This window comes from Leuciscus leuciscus (genome assembly GCF_965113295.1).
Source record: "Leuciscus leuciscus genome assembly, chromosome: 3".
Lineage (NCBI taxonomy): Eukaryota > Metazoa > Chordata > Actinopteri > Cypriniformes > Leuciscidae > Leuciscus > Leuciscus leuciscus.
The window spans coordinates 62,745,048-62,767,794 of record NC_138727.1 but is presented as its reverse complement, the minus strand read 5'-3'; the positions used below and the strand labels follow the sequence as shown (position 1 = coordinate 62,767,794).

The following is a 22,747-nucleotide window of genomic DNA, read 5'->3' as shown; positions in this document are numbered from 1 at the left end:
ATTGTTAATAAAACTGCCATTTCCCTACACATATGTCCATTACGTTTTATCCTTTTAATATTGTCTATAAAATGGCTATGTTTAGGTGTGGGAGTATAGGGTTAAGGGATCTTACATTTATAATCTATAAAATGTTCTACTATGTTTTCATATTGCAGTTCCATAAATACTGTGAGCCGAAAAATGAAGCCGTTTCCCTTTTATGCAGTACTCTGGGACTTTTTGCTGTTTAAATAATAAAAAAAAGGTTAAATGCAAGTCTATTTTTCACTTTTTCTGTCTAGTAAACAGTAGTTAATGTCTTGAATCTAGTAGGTAAAATGTCTTAAATCTAGAACAGTATTACTTTTGTTGAGCTTACAATAAGTTAAATACACTTAAGATGATGTCAGGTATGGAAGCATATGGGTAGCAATATTCAATTTGAAATGTAATATGCAAAATGACAATGCAATATGTAAAATGGCAATGCATTTCTGTATTTAAATTTAAATTTTCTCATCCATTTGTGCAACGTTTGGTGCAAAATGAAAATGAAAATTCAATTATAAAATTTACATTTGCCATTTCATACACTAGTTTTAATATGTAAATTGAATACATAATTCAACGCTTTATAAGTTGCAAAATTAAAATGTATTTCAGAAATCATTAGATATGTTTAACATGTTCAAGCAAAAACTGTGGCAAAATTGTCATTTAAATGTTATTTTTTCTTAATTGCATTTACACTCTCAGTTAAGACACTTGCGATTGCATTTCCATTAAGTGTCACGCAATGAATGTAGCAAAATTCAATGTGCAATTTGAAAATGCATTCTGAGCCGATCACGTGCCCGCCCCGCCCTGTCAATCACTGCGTGAAGTTGGCCCCGCCCCCAATCCAATGCAAAACGTCGGCAAACTAGTCCACATTCACCTAAAATAGACTCATATGTTTGTTCTAATTTGCGCCGATAAACGTTTATTTAGTGCTGCTTCGGTTTCTTAAATATTAAAATAAAATGTATTGGTCATTCTGGGGTCACTCAGCCCCCCTATCTGTTTACATTCACCCAAAATAGTCTCGTTTGTTTGTGCGATCGTTTGTGCCGGTTAAAGTTTCGTTTGCTGCTTCGTTGTTTAAAATATTAGACACTGAATTATAGAGGATGGCGTCACCAGCCCTCGACATGCTCCACATTCCCCCAAAAAAGGCTAGGTCGATGAATTTGACCCGTCAGATTCCGTGACCATGTACATATGTATTAATACCTTATCAATATGCTTTATAAAATGGAAAGGGACTCGCATGTCTGCCTCATATTTTATGATTATACAGCTGAATAAACAGAGATGGTCACACATCACATTCGTCACTTTTATTGAACATTACAGTCAGTAATAAATAAATAAAGAGCGGTCACACTTTTCGGTAGCTATTAATACCGAATACCAACGGAGCTTAATGTGATCTCAGAGTAATAGGCCTATGCATTTGTAAGGAAAAACTATAGGATCTCCAACATTATTGGGTATTACAGTTAATAGTAGGCTAATAAGAATAAAGATAAGCATGTATCAGACAATGATAATATTTTATACAAAACGAAACCATCAACACAGTCCAGCATCAGACAACAGCAGTGCAGCAGAATGTTGACATGGGTGTCGACGCTTGATAGGCAGAACATTCTCCCAGACGGTCCAACATCGTAACGTTACTGGTTCTATCACCTGCAGGCACGTAATAATCTTCGGAAACACTACCATTTCTCTGTCCACGCTCCACTTCATCTGCTAGTGAATGTAACGCTCGTATCAGCTCTGCCGCCGCCGTGTTTCCTTCCAACACCTCAAAATACGCACCATAGCGTATGTTTACCTGTTGCCCCGCCTTCACGCAGTGATTGACAGGGCGGGACGGGCACGTGATCGGCTCAGAATGCATTTTCAAATTGCACATTGAATTTTGCTACATTCATTGCGGGACACTTAATGGAAATGCAATCGCAAGTGTCTTAACTGTGAGTGTAAATGCAATTAAGAAAAAAATACATTTAAATTACAATTTTGCCACAGTTTTTGCTTGAACATGTTAAACATATCTAATCATTTCTGTAATACATTTTAATTTTAATTTTGCAACTTATAAAGCGTTAAAATATGTATTCAATTTACATATTAAAACTAGTGTATGAAATGGCAAAAGTAAATTATATAATTGAATTTTCATTATCATTTTGCACCAAACGTTGCACAAATGATGGGAAAATAAAAATTTAAATACAGAAATGCATTGCCATTTTACATATTGCATTGTCATTTTGCATATTACATTTCAAATTGAATATTGCTACCCATAAGCTTCCATAGGTCAGGATGGTAAATTATGGCTTATTATGGTAAAAGAGCACTGCCAAATACGAGTCAGGAATGCTAACTTCAAGACATTTTGTCTCAAAAATGCCAGTTTCCAATCTTATTTCAAGTTGGTGGTGACTTAAATCTAGAATAGTGTAACAATTCTAGAACTAAAAATTAGTTAAATACACTTGAAACAAACAGGATGACCAAAAAAAAAAAAATGCTACTTTTGAGGGGCAAATACTATTTTTGAGCATGACAAGCTTATTATGAGACACAAAACATCACAATACTAGTAAAATATAGCTAAAAATTAGTTTTCCCAGCTAATTTCAAGATCATTCATATCTTGTAAGGCTTAAATATAATGTCTTATTTCAAGAAATCTTACCAAGAGAATTTTCACTTGTTCCATTGGCAGATTTTTTTGCTTATTACAAGCAAAAATATCTTGTATTATTTTTTTTTTGCTTATTTTTGGAGTGGCCTTTTTTCCAGTGCATTGTGCGTCTCATTTTATGGCGTTTTTACAATAGAGGCAACATCGACAATCACTGGTTCATTGATTTTGTTCAAAATGTACGTAGGCTACAATAATGCCTTTATGCATTAAAATGTCCTGGTAGAGAATATCTTCAAACTCACAGTACTTTCTTTTCTTTTTTTCTTTTTTTTTTTGAGGTCACATGATCTAAAAAATATTCGTAGATAAGTACACGGAATCTTCGTGTCTATAATTTCAATAAGGTTATATCAAAGATCTAAATAAAAACTTGAGTAAAGTAATTATTTACTTTATCATCGTTTCTGCCATTTTGGTCAAATTTGTCGAAATTATTTGAAATTTAATTTAAAGAAAAGCAAAAAAAACCTCAAACAGCAGCTATTTTTAATGACAACATATTTACAAGAGGGAGAAAAATGCACTGAACTTACCACAGAATGAGCGCTCGTAAAATACTCAAAAAATGGACGGTTTAGAGCCTCGGAATAGCGTCGCTTATTTTCCTGCTTTCACTTTCTTTCCCACAGGGATTACGCCCTTGAAAGACACAGAGGGCGCACAAGAAGGGTCTAAGAAAAAAAAAGACATGGTTTTTCATCGCTCCCAGGTCAGGTGTGATCCAAACGGCCACTTCAGATTTGAACTTTAGCTATACAGTCACTCGTTGCATTACACAAACTCCGAGATTCAGAGTAGGTTTAAAGTTGCTAAAATCAGACAAATCCAACATGGTTTCGATCAAGTTCAGCGGGCTCGGTAAACGCTCTCTGTCAACTCATGTTTTATTATCCAGAGTTTGTGATTAAAGCAGCACTCAGTAGCTTCGGGATTTCTTCGCTGTATTCTCGCTTTTTGCTCGCAGGTTTCTCGCTAGAGCTCCCCCCACAGCTTCGGAATAGATATTTGACAACACTGTTGTAAAAACTCGTTGGTGATTCTCAGACACCAGAGGCTATAGATCAACGACATCAAAGCAGATGGGACATTCTTTAAAACGTCTTCTTCATTCGGGTTCGGACAGCGTGAGGGAGCGCAATAATGACAGCATTTTAGCAGATTTCTTTTGGTCGTAAAGCAATTGTTTACATCGCGAGACCTGATATCACGCGAGACTTCCTGACGCAGCGGCCGGCGGCCCGCCGGCTCAAAGTTGCAAGTGCGTATTTTCCGCTCACGGGCACCAGGGGGGTGCGAAACGACCACCATTCAACCCGAAATAAGTAATATAACCATTTCAATGACTCCGAAGCTGTTCAGTTAAGGTAAAAAAAGTTACTTAATTCACCTTTAACTCGAGTGTGTGCGCCTGAAAATGTGTCACGTGCAGCGAACAGCCAATCACATGGAACATGGAGAGCGTCAGTTTCATTCACTTCTTCAATAAAGATGAAAAATATCCTGAATTTAAACACTTCTGCTGCAGCGAGAGTTTCAGATGGCAACTGAAACAAAATATCTGACTATATCAATGCATGTGAATCAACTGAATTTAAATAAGAGCTCAAAAGAATACACGTTCGATTAATCAGTTTAAAAGCTTAATATTATATATATATATATATATATATATATATATATATATATATATATATATAAATTATGTGCATTATACATAATTATAAATATAATAAATAATAAGATGTTGGGTGTTACATTACTGTAATTACATTACTGTAATTGAATTACCTTTCCCTTGAAAAAGTAAAGTAAGGGATTACTCTTTTTTTTGTAATTTAATTACAGTTACTTCTGATGTAGTTGCATTAATGCTGTATAGACTATTGAACAATTATATATAAAACAATAGTGGATTTAACATAAAAATTTAGCTAATGTATGTGTTTAATGTAACCCTCTCCCTTTAAAGGTGCTCTAAGTAACTTTTTTACCTTAACTGAACAGCTTCGGAGTCATTGGAATGGTTATATTACTTACTTCGGGTTGAATGGTGGTCGTTTCGCACCCCCCTGGTGCCCGCCGGCCGCCGCATCAGGAAGTATCGCGTGATATCAGGTGGTCTCGCGATGTAAACAATTGCTTTACGGCCAAAAGAAATCTGCTAAAATGCTGTCATTATTGCGCTCCCTCACGCTGTCCGAACCCGAATGAAGAAGACGTTTTAAAGAATGTCCCATCTGCTTTGATGTCGTTGATCTACTAGCCTCTGGTGTCTGAGAATCGCCAACTAGTTTTTACAACAGTGTTGTCAAATATCAGGGGGGCAGGGTTTTATATTATTTTTAAGTTTCCCCGGGCGCCGCCATTGGCTAGCGGACCATCACCTGCTGTTAGCATCCCATTGACTCCCATTCATTTTGGCGTCACTTTGACAGCGAATAACTTTACATCTGAGGCGTTTAAAGACTCCATTTGTCCATTATTTATTTCTAAAGAAACACGAAAATGTATAAAAGGCTCCATTACCTTGTATCTTACGTTATGGCCCCGTAGAAGCAGTTTTTGTAAAAATAGGCTAACGATTGCGTCATAACCACGCGACTCTCTGTCGCACAGTAGAGAGATTACCGTATGGACAGGAGGAGAAGCTCGCGCCCAATCGGGGGGACGTGGAGGCAAAATGACAAAGTAATTAATCAGAATACTTAGCAAAAGTTGCTCCTGCTTCTAGCTCATGGACACCTCCTACTCACACTCTCCGTCTCTGCAAGTTTCGGAAGGGAATGATTCAGATTTACCTTGGCACAGCTACTAGTAGATAGACGGGTTGCTCACGTCACATCTACGTCGTCAAGCTCAGTTTGAGTCTGCGCAGTACGCTCGACCATCAGGAAGTTAGTGCTTCTAATTGACTTCACTTGTCTCCTTTGAATCCAATGGGGTCGCTGTGTCCAGTTTATATACTGTCTATGTCAAATATCTATTCCGAAGCTGTGGGGGGAGCTCTAGAGAGAAACCTGCGAGCAAAAAGCGAGAATACAGCGAAGAAATCCCGAAACTACTGAGCCCTGCTTTAAATTATTTGGTAGTTCAAGAATAATTGATGCAATTTTATATTTTTTAAAGAATTGTATAGAGACTCTCTGATGACTCTGACTCTCTATCCATTAGGCCATGACTGCTAAACTTTATAGATGTAACGTGACAGACAGTGAATGATTAACCCATGTGCAAACTGCAAAGAAAACCAGTAACCCAGTGTTACATTGTGCAACTGTTACATTAGAAACATTTTCACCTGTTACTCTCACTGCTGCAACCTAATGAAGACAGTCATATTCATCAATAATTGGAATTTATTTTCACTGGAAAAATAAAAGCTGTAATTGATCATTTGTTTTCACTCAAATAAAACATGTTAGCGCAAGAAAGTAAATTGTTTAGGTTACCTGACCAAATCAATAAAAAAAAAATATATATATATTAATAATAATTATGTGTGTAATTGTGTAATTGAGTAATTGTGTTAAACAGAGTGAGCCAAGATTATTTTACAACAAAACACAGAATACATAATTTCCCTGTGGCAGAAGATGATTTTATTTAAGATATGCTAATAGCACTAATTTTAGCAATAGCAATAAGTGATTTTTTTTTTTCTGTCCAAAAAAGGAAAACAATTTCTGAACTAACAGTTTGTGACAATCCAGCATGATGAAACTGAGTTACTCTCTTTTGATAAAACATTTGCATTTAATAAATAAAATATAAAACATCTCAATTACCTCAAATGGATTAACATAATCTCTCCTGTCTAGCATAGAGTGTAAGAAGCATTATTCTGTGAGTTCATCATTGCTGTGTGTGCCTTCACTAAATATTCTCAAGGCTTCAGTAATTAATTCATCTTAGTGTAACCAGTGGATCACGACACCAAGCGTGACTGATGTTGCTGGAGTTCACGAAACCAGTTAGATGAAACTACAACTTCTGCGTTGTGTAGATATTGAGTAACATTGGACACTCAAACACAGGCTTTCGTTCATCTGGATCTTTATTTTCACTTCTGATAAACACACATGAATTGCTCTTAAATGTCCTGTCTCTCCCACGCAATCATGGTGCAAAAGAGTCCAAAAAGGCAAAAAACAAATGAAGCGAAAGAGATTGCTTTACACAAGAAAATTGTATAAAACAGAAAACATACTTGATATAAACACACAAACAAGCATCCTCTATGGGTGAAACTCCCTGACATGTTCTGTCTCGGGTAAATGTACTTATCACCATTCGATAAATAATAAAAAATAAAATAAAAAAACTAATACAAAAAATAATAACACACTTAATTGAAATAACATTATAAACATGATTTAAGATGGATATATATAAGACTTGAGTACTCAAATGAACTCTACCTCTCCCATGAAATGGAAAACCCTCACAAATAGAGAGCTATACCAGGCAGATATGACCAAGTTTGTGTTCGTCCTACTTAATATATTTAAGAGTATAATTTTTATATCGGTACATTAGCAATATGACAGAAAGCCTGAATGATCCATCTCTTATTTGCACTTGTGGAAGTTACCTTGTTGTGGTAATTGCGACTTTATATCTTACAATGTGACTTTAAATCTCGGAATTGCAACTATTTCTCATAACTGTAACTTTATATCTCACACTGCAAATTTATATTACAATATGACTTGTTTTTTGCAAAGCAACCTCATACATTGTAACTATAGCTCACAATTGCAGCTCTATTTCTTACAATTGTGACTATTAATTGATTTCACAATTGTGAGACAATTGCATGAAATCGTAATTACCTGTTTGTTTTTTTTGCTCTGAGGTGGAAATGTGTCTCTGTGGTTTCTCGCAGGAGGTTGTTAAATCTGACACAGAGACACTGAAGATTCGGGATAAACCCCAAATCCAGCATAGAGGGGTTCAGTGAATGTGGTGTTGAATGTGTATATGTGTGTGAGTGAGTGTGTGTCAGAGACGCTGTAGAAGGACAGAGTGCCAGCAGACCAGTCCAGATAGACACCTACTCTATTAGAGCGGGCTGAAGGGCCAGATACTTCAGTGCTTTTATTATTGAACCAGACTGTGTAATTCATATCAGAACAGTACATACTCCAGGACTTATCATTCAGTCCAAACCAACAGTCAGTCCCACGTTTCCTGTCGATTCCTTGATATGCCACTGCTACATGACCCGAGCCACTCCATTTAACCTCCCAGTAACAGCGTCCAGTCAGACTCTCTCCACACAGAACCTGCTCCTGGAGCTCAAATCTCTCTGGATGATCAGGATACGGCTGATGCTGCTCTTTCACACATGTTGCCTTTCTGTTGTCCTCAGACAGGATGAGTTGAGTGTGTGCTGTGTTTATATCCATTGTGAGATCACAGGCATCTGAACACAACAAGAGAGATCAGCACATCTTTGACATTGTTAAATATGCACAGGTTTGTGTGTTTGTGTATGTTATGAGGACCAAATGTCTCCATAGTGTAGATAATAACTGTAATTTTTGACATTTTTTGGTCCCCATGAGGAACACAGCTGATATTTTTAGGGGTAAGGTTAGTGTAAAGGATAGAATATACAAAGTTCTATCATGAAACTCTAGATGGCGCAGGCTGATAGGTCTTTAACTCAATCTGCTTGTAATCACATCATTCTCTGTAGGGCACAGCTGATTGGTCTCTGCTGTATCAGTAACCAATGAGATCGCAGCTCAACCTTCAAATACATGGTCAGCATTTGCGGTAGCTTTCAGAACCCCCCCAGCTTCCCCAGCTCCACCTGTGTAGATCTGCTATGTATTGTATAGCACCAGCTTGTCACTGCTCACAGCAGTGTGTTGTGTGTGTATTGGCAATAGCAAGTCTCTGTATATGCTCTACATTTACATTTATGCACTTGGCAGACGCTTTTATCCAAAGCGACTTACATTACATTCAAGGTACATTCTTGCTTTCCCTGGGAATCGAACCCATGACCTTGGCATCGCTAGCGCCAACACTCTACTGTTTGAGCTACAGGAAAGCCTACAGTGGTACTGCCTCTACAACAGAAGCAGTGTAGCAGATCTATTCCTCTAAGGCCAAACATATTAAGATTGTCACATCCATTACAATACCAAACACTCTGTCATGACAGAAATACAGTTGTCACAGTATGAACATCACTACACCTATGTCATTTCCTCATAATGATTGGAATACCAGTGTGTAGGGCTGGGCATTGACACAAATTTCAAGATTTGATTTCAATTCACAAGCTTGCAATTAGATTTGATTTCAATTCGATGCAATTCGATTCTAAATCAATTAATTCAATCAATTAATCATACATTAAATAGCTACTGAAGAACAGGATGAGTAGAAATACAATGAATATAAATTATAGTGCATATATTAGGTTCATATTTCTAGCTGACTAGCTAGTTTTTGGACATTGAATCGCTTTTCTGTGGTAAATGTAACATTACGTGACAATGTATACAAGCTGTTTTATTGCCATCTTTCCATAGTTGAAATACTGATTGAGTGATTACACGGATTGCGGTAAGGTGCATCTTTCAATATATCTTCTGATGTTTATTCATGTTTATTATATGCTTTAACTAGCAATAATGGGGAAGAGATGATCATTTCACGTGCGCTTCGCCTGAACTGAAGGTGCTATGTGATCTGACGCACCACATTAAAGAGCACCTAAACAGTATTTATTGATTTGAATTTCGTAATAAAAATGACAGAATTTGAAAGCAGAGATGTTGTTTCATTAAAGAAGTTACACAGCAAAAAGCTTATTGCGATTTATTAGATGGGACATGTGCTATAAAGTTTTGTTCATTCACCAACTGATAACAGCAGAAGCCCTATACGGACATGACTGGTTTTCTAAACAGCGTTTGAGTAACAATTCTTATCACTCGATGTCTGTGTTCATGTACTGATTTAGACGGGACTAACATCTATGTGTATATTACAGAGGTGGGACTGTGTGTTTTCTAAATGTGGCAAAGGTCATGTCCTGTGCGTGCGTCACGCATATGTCTCTTAAATTATTAATTGTTTATATGATTTTAATTTATTATAAAAAAAAAAAAAAAAAAAAACATTGAAATAAACAATGAATTTATAGCAGTGGCTGTTTAAATTAATAATTGAGCAGAGAAATCTAGACATGTATCTTACTCTTACTTAACACTGGTATTAAAATGGCCAGTCTAAAACACTAGGTCATTTGCACTGGAATTTTCACAATTTCACGTCTGTGAAACAAATTCACTAACAACCCTATTAAAACTATTCCTGTTCAAATAGAGCTATTGACTGAGCGATTATTGGGATTTAAGAATCGATAACGGTTCTTAAAAATGACAATCGATTTAAATCGAGGAATTTATATTTTTTACCCAGCCCTACCAGTGTGTGTGTGTGTGTGTGTGTGTGTAGGACCTACATTTTGCCAGTCCTGGTGTGATTCTGAAAGATCCACCATGGTCCAAACTATACAGAGACAAAAACATACACAAAACAAACAAACAAACAAACAAACAAAAATTACATGATATGTGGGAAGATTCATAAAACTGCAAATAAAATTGTAGTTTTGTGGCTTTTAACGTGAGTTTACATTTGAGTTTATTTATATAATTTACTCTCCCATATGTCATTCAAAACCCATCAGACCCATCAGATTATTTCAACACACACATTTAGATATTGTTAATTAAACCTGAGAGATTGCTGTCCCTAAAAGTAATACAAATGAATCATGCGGTTTAATCCAAATTGTCACATCCTCCAGCTGGAGTGCATATGAGCTCTTCCAGAGGACACTCGTTTTGTCTCTGTGTCACTATTAAGGACTACATTCCCCACGATCCTTTGCCTGGACTCATTATGTCTTCATTCAGTACACTTGTGTATTGTTACCTTGTTTGCACTGGCTTATGGTGCCTTCCTGTGCATTCTTTGTGTAGTTATGCTAGAATGTTGCCACTGTGTAGTGATGGGAAACAGAAGCTTTCTGAAGCATTTGAGGCTTTGATCAAATTGTGCCGAAAAAGGTTCATTACTTGAAGTTTTTAACACAATGCCCATTAGTGACATCTGGTGGTCAGACTTGTCTTCTCCAACATATCTAACTTATCATCACAGAGCAGAAAAAGCATGTGACCAAACAAAGCTTCGGAAGTCCGTGACATACAAGTGTGGGATCAATACAGTTCTATCTAATCTCATAGAAATTAATGAGACCACAACTCCTGTCATGTGTAGCCTGGTCAATGGATTCACATATTGATCAATAATATAAAATATACAAGTAGGCTATGTGATCATAATTATATTAATTGAAAAAATATTTTGGGTGTTCTGCTTAAAAAAAAAAAAAAAAAAAAATATATTATATATATATATATATATATATATATATATATATATATATCAATTATGTTATTGGGAAGTGCAGGGTTAAATCGTTTAAATAACGCCTCCTCCATAATCATTTCACTTTTTATGCATCAGATGAGGTTGCGATTCTCGCGAAGCTCCATTTTTTTCAAAACAGCTGTTCCGACCTTTCGACACTGCATGACGTTCGAAGCTTCAAACGTCATCAATCACGTGGTATTGTCATTTCGATACAAGCATCGGTACAGTGTGTGATACAATAGTGCTTTGAAAACTGTGTCGGAGCGCCGGAGCCCCGGTATCAACCATCCCATCACTACCACTGTGTGTCTGAGCGCCTGTATTCTTGTCCCGGATCCTGTGTTCTTGTCGTCTGCCTGGTTGTTTGTATTTACCCTGTCTGGATAATCTTGATCTCAGTATGTTTGTACCCTTGCTTGCTTTTGACAACTCTTTGGACTACCTTCAATTAAGACTGCATTTGGATCTTCAGCCAAGTCTCAGGACGATTTTTAACACGGTACAAACTACTTCTAAAGGCAAGCTCAAACTACAGGACGGTAAAACTACCTGAATTGCTGTGGTGCTCTCAATACAGAACAAAGTTCCTTGCCATCTGTCTTCTTGTCATAGCAGTGCTCATACACAACACATCTGAGGTGCATAAACCTCAAGTCCTTTGGTCAAGCTCTTGTTGGCCAGCAGCCAGAGGTTTGGTCGTATACCTTTTGTCTTTGACAAAATCTTTCTGCAACAGCAAATCCAAATCATTTGGATCCATCACATTTTTGCTCACCCGCAGAAAGTGGCAATTTTAACATGCTATAAAAATGATCTGTAAGGCATTTTGAGCTAAAACTTCATATACACACTCCGGAGACATCAGGCTTATTTTACATATCTTAAAAATTTGTATAATAGGTCCCCTTTAAGCTGTACTGGGTTTAAGAGCTACAGTAATTTTAGCATTAAATGCTATGTGAATTCCTTCTAGACAAAAAATATATTAGTCCTAATATTAGGAGCCCCTATGTCCCTAATTGTTAAGAGTTGCTTAGTAGCAACAATTAGCCTTAAGATTTTTTTTGTGAATACAGCCCCTGATTTTGCATCTGTGTCATGTGAACCACTGCAGGACACACCAGTGTGCTCCAGACCAAAGACAGGATAGCACAGAGTAAATCATATGTCCAGGTCAGCACAGACAACAAAACATTGCAATCAAACATGGCAAAAAAGACCACAACAAAAGTTTTAAATAAGTACTGCAAATTGTTACAGCAAGGTGTTACCCTTTAACACTAGGCTCTCTCGAATCCTAGTAGGAATTAAAAAATATATGGGTTGTAATAATTAGTTTTTTCTTAAAGCTAATTTAGTATTAAAGTAACAGTTCTCTATGCTTACACCCTCAAAATTTGATATAAAAACGGTTCACAGTTTTCTCTTATGTGAGATTTGTGGATTCTGCTGTATTACATCAAATAAAGCCAGTTAAAAATGATGACCATAAAAATATTATTTCTTAACAAAAGATCACTCTTATGTGACCCTTAATTACATTTAGTCACACATATGAGTCGTAACGTCTAAACATACTTGAGAAACTGCAGAGAGCAGTTTGGATCCTTCAGTTTGTCATTGAGCAGATTGACTCCTGATTGTCCTGGGTGATTGTAGCTCAGATCAAGCTCTCTCAGGTGTGAGGGGTTTGAACTCAGAGCTAAAGACACATAACCACAGCCTTCCTCTGTCACCATACAGCCAGACAACCTACAGACACACACACAGTCATATCATTAACAAACACACATCAACATTATGACCGGCTGACTGTAGATTATCCCTTATATGCTCTAACACACCTCAGTATCTCCAGCTGACAGTTTGAACTCTTTAGTCCATCAGCGAGCAGCTTCACTCCTGAATCCTGCAGGTCATTGTTACTCAGATCCAGCTCTCTGAGGGCAGAGTTTGAGGATTGTAGAGCTGATGATATAATTTCCAAGGAGTGACCAGTGGGATTACAGCAGGCAAGACTGAAAAAGATTCAAACAAATTCAAACAAAATGAAATTCTTAACCTAATTTTTCAACTGCATTTCCATTATATCATTATTTATTTGTAAAAGACATTCAAATGAAATGATTAAGACACAATTTAAGACATTAGGACAACATTAAATACGCACAGAGCTTTTTTGCAGTTGATCACAGCTGGTATCAGTCTTCTTCTACCCTCATCAGAAGTGTTGTATTTCTTGAGGTCCAGCTCATCCAGCACCTCTAACATCTGAAGCATGTAGGCGATTGTTGAGCAGTGAGCAGGAGAGAGTTTCTTCTCTGAGTGTTTGTCTGATTTCACAAACTCCTGAATCTCTCTGGACAGAGTCTGATCTTTGACTTCCAGCAGACAGAGGAACAGATTGACGGATCTTTCAGCAGAGAGTCCATGTCCAACTTTGATCTTCTCTTTAATGTACTGTGTGGTTCTCCTGATGCTCTCTGAGCTGTTCTCTGTGTGTGTCAGTAGATCCTGTAAGAGTCTCTGATTGGACTCCAGTGAGATGCCCAGCAGGAACCGCAGGAACAGATCCAACTGTCCATTCTCACTCTCAAGGGCTTTATCTACAGCTCTTTTCTGTAAATTATGCAGTGAATCTAAACACACTTCTGTATTACTGCTTACATGGTAGTAATACACATAGAAAGCAGCGAGAAACTCCTGAACGCTCAGATGAATGAAGCTGTAGATTTTCCTCTGATGAATCACAGATTCCTCCTTAAAGATTTCAGTGCAAATCCCAGAATACACTGAGGCGTCAGTGACGTCTATGCCGCTCTCTCTCAGGTCCTCCTCATAGAACATCACATTGCCCTTCATCAGCTGATGGAAAGCCACTTCAGCAAGTTTCACAATCATTTCTCTGTTGGACTGCAGGAGTTTCTCTGGATCTCTCTCTTCATACTTCTGATTTCTCATGTTGATCTGAATCAGCAGGAAGTGGATGTACATTTCAGTCAGAGTTTGAGGGATTTCTTCACTCAGATCTTTTTTCAGCAGTTTTTGAAGCACAGTGGACGAGATCCAGCAGAATATGGGTATGTGGCACATGATGTGGAGGCTTCTTGCTCTTCTGATGTGTGAGATGATTCTGCTGGCTTGATGCTCGTCACTGATTCTCTTCCTGAAGTATTCCTCCTTCTGAGGCTCATTGAACCCCTGAATCTCAGTCAGACGGTTTATGTATTTGGAGGGGATCTGATTGGCTGCTGCTGGTCTGGAGGTGATCCAGATGAGAGCAGAGGGAAGCAGCTCTCCTTTAACCCCCTGAGGTCGGCTGTATCGCCGGCGATACCAGCTCGCTTTTTTTTTATTAGTGTAAAAGAAACTCATAAATACTCTGTTGACTTTGATTTTCCATAGGAGTTTCATACATCAATCGATTCTGTTAAATGTGTATTATTTTTGTGTATACTCACAATAAAAACAAAGTGTTGTGCTTTTTGCCAAATAAAGAAAAATAAACACGAAGCGAGTTCTGCCTTCTCTCTGCCAGTGAAGTCCATTCTGAAACGCGTCCGAAAATTAACAATAACTCAGCGAATACTCAGTCAAACAGACATACAGACAGACAGGCATGAAGCTTGAATTCTCTTCTTTTAAATGAAGTCATTTATATAAAAAAACAATTATTCTCATCTTGTGAAATCTGTATTAAAAGAGAGCGATTCCAGTCGAGCTCATCTCATCTCATTACGTTATAATCGGCCCCGCCCACGGAGAGCGCGCGCTATTCAAACGCAAATGGCTGAGGCAATCCAGTGAACGCCCCCATCAGCTCGAGAAAACACACACGTTTATTTAGATCATTGTTTACACCGTCTTGCAGCGCTGTGAGGAATAATAATAATCGAAAATGTCCCTCAGAAGTGCGGGTATATCGAGGAGCGAGCTGAGGAATACAAGTAAGTTTTTTCCTTCTCACGTGAATTTCTTCACGTGGGTTTCTGTTTATGAATGAATAAACGGCAGAGATGCGCGCTGTTTACCACAGCTGGCAAAGACAGTTTAAATTTAAATCGCGTGTGTGAATGAATGATGATGTTTTAGCAAACTGTATTGCTATACTGAGATAAGTAAACATCGACTGAATGTTGAAATAAAATGTAGGCTATTTGTATAAGCAACGTATTAAACTGCAAATTAACAATATGCCCTAATATTTCATGAAAACAACGTTACAGTCAGACGAAATATGAAAGACAACATTTTGTTTAGTAGATTTGGGTACAGTTTTTACTGTAGAATATACTGCCACATCAAATAAGCTTTTGTTTAGCCATTTCTATATATAAAATACGATTTTTGTCAAAAATAAAGTCATCAACTAAGATGTTAGCTGTTCCAATGTTGGTTATATTCAAACTAATGAATACATAGATAAAATGTAGGGCCTATAATCATTTTTTTTTTACAAAGAAAGAGTACACTTGAAATATTGTTGAAATTGTAATTATTGTTGTAATTGTAACCATTTTAATAAAATAGCAAAACATATTTACAAGATAGATGTAAGCAAAATCTTAAATGGTCAATATAAGTCTTCTTCTAAATATATCTTTTGTCCTTTCATTGTGGCTCAGTCAGTGTCACACCTGAGTGAATGGCTCATCATTATGCAGAGTGGGTGTATTCTAAGGTGTAAACCACTCCTCGTTCACGCCCCCTCGCATATTGGCTTTCCAAGCAAAACCTGTTTTACATCAATTTAAATCAATGTATGGTTTTATGTGAACGATAAAGCAAGACTATTTTCACATAATTTTGAAGAAAAAACTATAGGCGACGACATCCATAAGTCAAAAGTCTTATTGCCACATATTTAGTATGTGTTTTGTGGTCTTATTTCAAAATTTTTAATTTTTAGTTTTTTCGATAACCACGCATAAACATTATTCTCTCAAAAATGAAAACATGTACATACATGTGGCTCACATATTATTGTAGTCCTGTTTGTGCTATATAGAGTGAATTTACACCTTTGCCATTAATATGTTTATAAGCAACTGAAAAAAGCACAAATGTCAGGGCATGTCAGAACACCCCCAGGGCCCAAAAAAACGCTCAGACTCCAGAGGGTTAATGAGGTTTGACATCAACACACCCACTGATGAAGTCTCAGTCACATCAAAAACTTTCTGAGTGTCTGAAAACATCAGTGTGATTCTGCTTTCATCTAGACCATCAAAGATGAACACAACTTTACACTCCTCATAAATCTTTGAGTCCAGATCTTTAAGTTCAGGATGAAAGTCCAGCAGAAGTCTGTGAAGACTGTACTGATCATCTCGGATCAAGTTTAGCTCTCGAAATGGAAGCACAAACATGAAATCTACATGCTGATTGGCTTTTCCCTCGACCCAGTCCAGAATGAACTTCTGCACAGACACGGTTTTTCCGATTCCAGCGATGCCTTTAGTAAGAACAGTCTTGATTTGGTCTTTCTCCTCACGTCCTGGTTTAGGTGAGGCTTTAAAGATGTCATTGCAGAAGATTGGAGTGTCTTGTGAGTGTTGTGTTCTGGCTGTTTTCTCCATCTGTAAAACCTCATGTTCTTCATTCACTCCTTCACTCTCTCCCTTTATGATGTAGAGCTGTGTGTAGATCCTGTTCAGGAGCGTTTCGTTCTCTTGGAGTTTGTTTCCCTCAAATAATCTCTCATACTTGTTCTTCATGCTGGTTTTGTGCTGGTCTTTGACTCTCTGCAGGTCTCCAGTCTCCAGTGCGTGTGTCTGCAGGACTGCTATAGTTTTGTCCTGCCTGATGTGAGTGTGATAGTAGGATATATTGGTTATTAGAAATAAGTTTTACACCCCTCATCAAGTAGCTCCCCTGTACAGTGTATATGTTACATATTTTGGAGTACATTTAGTGCTCTTTCATTTAGTTTATTAAATCATTATTAATCTGATATGCAGTACAGTAAATTAGCGAGTAAATGTTTATACTAACAGAGAATCAGAACACACTGGTTCATGACTCAATCTAGGGGTTTGCTTCATGGATCTGCTACTCTTCACAGACACACCACTGGGTTCTGGAGACTCAGAACTCTGACTCTTCTTCCTGCTGATTCTGACAAAAGACAAACAAAACAGCATTTTAGACAATATTTAAATGGGTTAGTGCAAAAAATAAATATTCTGTCATTCCAAAAATGTATAACTTTCATTTATCTTTAAAACACAAATCAATATATTTTTAATAAAACTGAGAAATTCCATTCAAAGTCCATAACCATCAATTTTTTTAAAGATCCAATAAGGGTCTCACTAAATGCTAAATTAAATTTGTTCATCATATAAAGTGATTGTATCTCTTCACAAAACTTGGATTAAATCACTCTATTCATATGGATTTGTTTTATGGTGCCATTATGACCATTTTTGATCTTCAATATTTTGTTGGCATGAACTTTCAGCAGAAGGGACAGAAATCTCCCAGGTTTCATTAAAAGTAAGCTGGGTGATAAAATGAAAACAAAATTATTGCAATATAATTTTCCTTGATAAAACGATATCAAGAGTTTGCTAAATGTTAATGTTTGATAATGTTTGTGCGCTAAAAGCGTAACGAAACTCATCTGATCAACGTACCACATGGACCATTTATCCGCTCTGCTCAAAGTCCAAATGGCAGCGCAGCGTCCCAAGCATGTGCCCTTAAAATAGCATCTGAATAACATGCGCAACGCGCCACTGACTTTAGACTAGGTTTTTCCTGGTCAGTTTCGGAATTGTTTTCTAAACCTGCAAAATAGCATCAAGGAACGTTTGAGCCGGAACATGCCTCCTCTTTACGCTGAACCGCCCCCGGGAGCGCAAGTGTATTTCCTAGTTTACCGACGTGCGTCTGTGGAAGTAAAAGTCCGCTGTGCGCGGGTGCAAAATAGGAATGATACATGCGTCGGTGTACAAAGTCAATTGCGCTGGGTGCAAGATAGGGCCCTAAATGTATTTAGGCTACTATTTTTCATATAAAATACCATAGAAACCATATAATTACATTCTACCATGGTAATGAGGTGTTGCATGCGTGGTTTTAACTGTGTTAACTAAATATATGATATTATGGATGACCAATGGTTAATTTTAATAAAACTCAAATAGTCAGAATATTTATATTTTTACCATATAAAAATGAGGTTGTAACAATTTTTACAGATGTGTCTGTTTTTGTTAATGAACATTGTTACGTGCTCAGAGGATATAGTGTTCTGTTGTTGTTGTTTTAAGGTCGTCAATCATCATTGCGACATTTACACCTGAATGGGCGTCCCTACTATAAAAGTCTGACGCAGACCAGAAGTGCGAGAGAGAGAGAGAGAGAGAGAGAGAAGGAGGGAGCTGATTCTTTTGCTTTGTCACGCTGGGTTGTTGGTGTGTCTCGTATTTGTTTTGTTTTATTCTTGGTTTACCCTCTTCAAATTTCTAGTTAACAGTTTGTTTTCTCCTGGTGGTTTGTTGTTTTTGTATTAAGTTGAAACTTTGAGTCTTTATGTTTTGTTTTTTTCATATTGTCTTACAGTTGACCAGGGAGTAGTGACCAGGGAAGTATGTCACGTGACTTCCATTTCGTAACATCTAGGGAAGCGCGTTGTTAAGACACTAGGTAAGGTAAATGACTTAATTTTATTTTTGGGTGGAACTGTACATTTTAAGACCATTTACAATGACTATAATGATAACTACATTAGCAGCATCTCCATCAAAAGACTATAATGTTTTGTTTATTTCCAACGCTTGCTAAAGTTTCGTCATCTACTGCTTTAGATGCACAAGCTCTTTAAAACCAATGGATTTTGATTGGCAAAAAGGACTGTGGCAGTGATACAAGGACTAACAACCATAAAAAATATAGATTATAAATAAGTTTGGCACCCCTCTTCAAGTTGCTCCCCTGTGCAATGCATATGTTAGGCCTACATATTTTGGAGTACATTTAGTGCGATTTCATATTACTATTAATTCATATTACATATTAATATTTTCATATTACATTTGGCCTATTATATAATTATTAATCTGAGATGCAGTAGAGTAAATTAGCGAGTAAATGTTTATACTAACAGAGTATCAGAAGACACTGGTTCATTACTCAATGTTGGGGGTTGCTCCATGGATATGCTACTCTTCACAGACACACCACTGGGTTCTGGAGACTCTGGTCTCTGTCTCTTCCTCCTGCTGATGCAGAAAAAACAAACAGAATTTTAGACAATAATTAAACGGGTTAGTTCAAAAATATATATTCTGTCGTTCTAAACATGTAGGAATTTCATTCATCTTTGAAACACAAGTTAAGATATTTGTAATGAAATCTGAAAGTTTGCTGTCCTTTTGCTGAGAGTCCATGCAACCAAAATTGTAAAGATCCGTTAAGGGTCTTCCTAAAGGCTAAATTAAATATTTTCATCAATATTTTCGTTTTACAATACATTTATGAGCCATTTGGATCTTCACATTTTTGATGCCGTGGAGTTTCAGCAGAAGGGCACAAGTCTCTCAGGTTTCATAAAAAATTATCTCAATTTGTTATTCGAATATGAACAAAAGTCTTACAGGTTTGGAGCAGCCTGAAGGGAGAGAAAAATGACAATTTTCATTTTTGGGTAAAGTATAAATTTAAGGCTATTTAAAGGTGCTCTAAGTCATCGGTTCCCAACAGGGGGGTCGCGGCCCACAAGGGGGCCTCAGCGAGCTCTGTGGGGGGTTGCGTCATATTTTGAAAAGTTTTGAGCAATTTGTATTAAATAAAAGTCCTTAACTTTTTTCTGTTCAAAATTTATATAATGAGCGAGTTCATCATGAATCCATTTTCCAAACCGTGTTTTTGTATTATCCTGACTCACTATGGTACACCTATAATAAGTGATTACATTGGGACTATTTTACCCTGGTTCGGATCGCTGCCACTGCGGAGTAGCCCAGTACCTGCGTGACTCGTCATAGACGCACACAGAGAGAGAAGTAGTTCCGGCTACAATGTTCTTCCGAAAGACGCATTATTCTGTTAATAAACGCATGTTTGTTATCGCTCGCTATAGCGCCAAAAGCCTAAAAAATAAAGCCTCACATTGATAAAGCCTCACAAATAACATGCAAGTATTGAGGCCCCAGACAGAAGTCATTTAGTAATAGCCTATATTCATTCTTTTTTTTACCTACACACAAGTGTGAATACTGATATTTTTGTTATTGCATTTAAAATAGGGCAAATTTATAGGCTACTCCTAGGCTTACATTTTTAAATTACAAAGGGCCTACTAATGTTTTTGTTATTGTATTTTCAATATTATAGGCTATTATTTGTGCATAAACATATCTGTTTATAGTTAACATACCGTTTGTTTGAAAACAACATATTTTGTCATCCTTGCTGCAAGCTTACAAGAGTGAAAATATCATTAAATGTGAAGGGGGGCCCTAAAATATTTTCTTGGAAAAAAGGGGGTCTCAGACAAAAAAAGGTTGGGAACCACTGCTCTAAGTAATGTTGGGTGACGTCACTTCTTGTTGACGTTTAAAGTATTGTCAAACAAAATGGAGGCTAGCTAGACCCTCCCTCCTCCTCATCCGAGCACTAACCCCCCAAACCACACCCCACATTTTTCTTGTCGGTTATTGTTTGTTATGTTTCGTGGTGCGGGTGAGCCCAGTTTGTTTTTCTTGTTGTTTGTGGAGCCTGGGCTGTCTACAGAGATTGCGTTTTTTGATGGTGTGTTCAGGGGACAGGCAGCTAGCGGATAGTGAGGAGATGTTTGCTGTATGTGACAAAAAAAAATTGGCCTAAAAAACGCATGACATCGCTTAGAGCACCTTTAACAAGAAGAACAATTATGATAACAACATTATCATACTGTAAATGTTTGTTTATTCATCATCTGCCACTTTAAATGCACAAGCGGCAGTCAATGATTTTATTGTTGATCATCTTTCTGAAAGTTATTTCAATAAAAAAAAATAAAAAAATCTTGCTATATTTGTGGTGTGGACTTCACTATTCTCATCAAATTCGAACAATTATTTATCATTAGTTATTATTAAAATGCAGGCTTCAGGAATGCACTATCAGTCAATGTGGATTAAAAACATCTGACATGTGCAAAAAGGCTAATGTGTTACCTGAGGTCAGAGGTCATTGTCGCATCACTGGAAGCAGAGGGACGATTCTTCGTGGGTTGATTGTCGCTTGATCCAGCAGGTGAAGAACTCATTTTAGAGGCAGTGTTCTCCTACTCACATTACTGTGTTGAGAGACTGATTTCAGACCTTACAGTACAGTACAGTTTTGTAGTTCAATGATCCAGTTCAATGATAAAAAATGCTTTAACCCCCTGTACACTGAAGTACATACATTAAAATATACCCTTAATCCACTGTAACTGCATGACCTACACATATAGACTACTATTGTTCAATTGGTGTATTACACCTTAAGTCCAGAGCAATACAAATAGTAGAATAAATGCAGAAATTAAATACAATACAGCATAAGTGCACTGAAAAAAAAGACTGCAATTAATAAAACTGTCTAAATAACTGATATTTTTCAAAGTAAACTGAACTGCAGTTACAAGAAGCTTTGCAATGCTTCTGATCAGGGTTTGTTTGATGGTTGGTTTGGTTTCATTTTCAATCTTGTGACGTCTCTAATATTTTTCAGTTAATTTTTCAGTTCAAACATCAATTTCATAACATTTGCTGATGTTCAGTTATTTTCGTTTTATTCGGGTACATTCATGTAGCCTCAGATTTAATTCTGAATAAAATGTACAACAGTTTTAATATAGCAGTTTCAGCACTATTATAGAAACTTGTATGCTGCAGGCTATACGTTTAGTATACATCAGTGTTTTGTTGGCTACTGTATCGATGTATTTTAGTCATTACAACGATGAATCAACTAACAGAATCAACGATCGTCAATACTGTTCACAAATGTTGTTGCTAATTACTGTACGTACATTAATGCCACATTCGTTATGCTAAGTCTCAATAAATAGCCTAGATTCATCGTCGATGTCTGCGCCATTTTGTTCAGAGCTGTTTGTTTAAACCGTCGAAAGATAAGAAACTCAAAACCAAATAGCAGCTAGCTCACTTTGACTAGATGGTTACATGAAGAATAAGTTCTGAACTTACCACAAAATATGCAGCCGTTTACATAAAACGGTGTTTAAAACAAAACTCCGGTGTTAACAGATTCAAAAGCTTCCGAATGGCGTAGTAGTTTCTCTCTTTCACTTTCGTTTTTAACTCCAAACACATCGCGCTCCCTCTAGTGGCGCAGAGCATCATCATCTTCTTCTTCTTCTTCTTCTTCTTCTTCTTCTTTCTGGAGTTTATTTGGCGGTTGGCACAAAATTAAATGGTGCATTACCGCCACCAACTGGTATGGAGTGTGGATCTGAATGACTACTAATTTTATTCCAAACAAAATAAAACAATACCGAATCAACAAAACAAAATCAACAAAACAAAACACAATCAA

At 37.0% G+C, this 22,747-nt stretch overlaps 2 protein-coding genes across 3 annotated transcripts in view; both read right to left on the bottom strand.

Annotated features, from left to right (window-relative positions):
• Positions 1 to 22,480, bottom strand: part of LOC309493649 (NLR family CARD domain-containing protein 3-like) — a 69,605-nt gene extending 47,125 nt beyond the window's left edge. The window contains exon 1 of the mRNA XM_082162833.1: positions 22,399 to 22,480. The gene's annotated coding sequence lies outside the window, so the exon portion shown is untranslated. The remainder of the gene's footprint in view (positions 1 to 22,398) is intronic.
• LOC309493650 (protein NLRC3-like) lies at positions 6,786 to 21,513 on the bottom strand. 2 transcript variants are annotated; one of them, XM_082162834.1, is made up of 9 exons: positions 21,379 to 21,513; positions 19,324 to 19,440; positions 17,207 to 17,329; positions 16,338 to 17,014; positions 13,383 to 14,517; positions 13,057 to 13,230; positions 12,791 to 12,964; positions 10,236 to 10,282; positions 6,786 to 8,174 (listed from the first exon to the last, which is right to left on the bottom strand). In XM_082162834.1, the coding sequence occupies exons 1-9, from the start codon at positions 21,468 to 21,470 to the stop codon at positions 7,642 to 7,644; spliced, it is 3,072 nt and encodes a 1,023-aa protein (XP_082018960.1). In that variant the 5' UTR covers positions 21,471 to 21,513; the 3' UTR covers positions 6,786 to 7,641. The 2 variants fall into 2 exon arrangements, with proteins under 2 accessions (XP_082018960.1, XP_082018961.1); XM_082162835.1 differs by having other exon boundaries at positions 19,324 to 19,437; positions 21,379 to 21,497.
• Positions 22,481 to 22,747: the final 267 nt, after the last annotated feature.

What these genes read in the sequence shown, in the direction of transcription:
- LOC309493650 (XM_082162834.1), bottom strand. Translation starts at nt 21,470, where the DNA reads ATGAGTTCTTCACCTGCTGGATCAAGCGACAATCAACCCACGAAGAAT. An exon ending in CCAGTGTCTTCTGATACTCT is followed by an intron (nt 17,330 to 19,323) that starts GTTAGTATAAAC and finishes GTCTTTTGTCAG; the next exon opens with AATCAGCAGGAAGAAGAGTC. An exon ending in CCAGTGTGTTCTGATTCTCT is followed by an intron (nt 17,015 to 17,206) that starts GTTAGTATAAAC and finishes CACTCACATCAG; the next exon opens with GCAGGACAAAACTATAGCAG.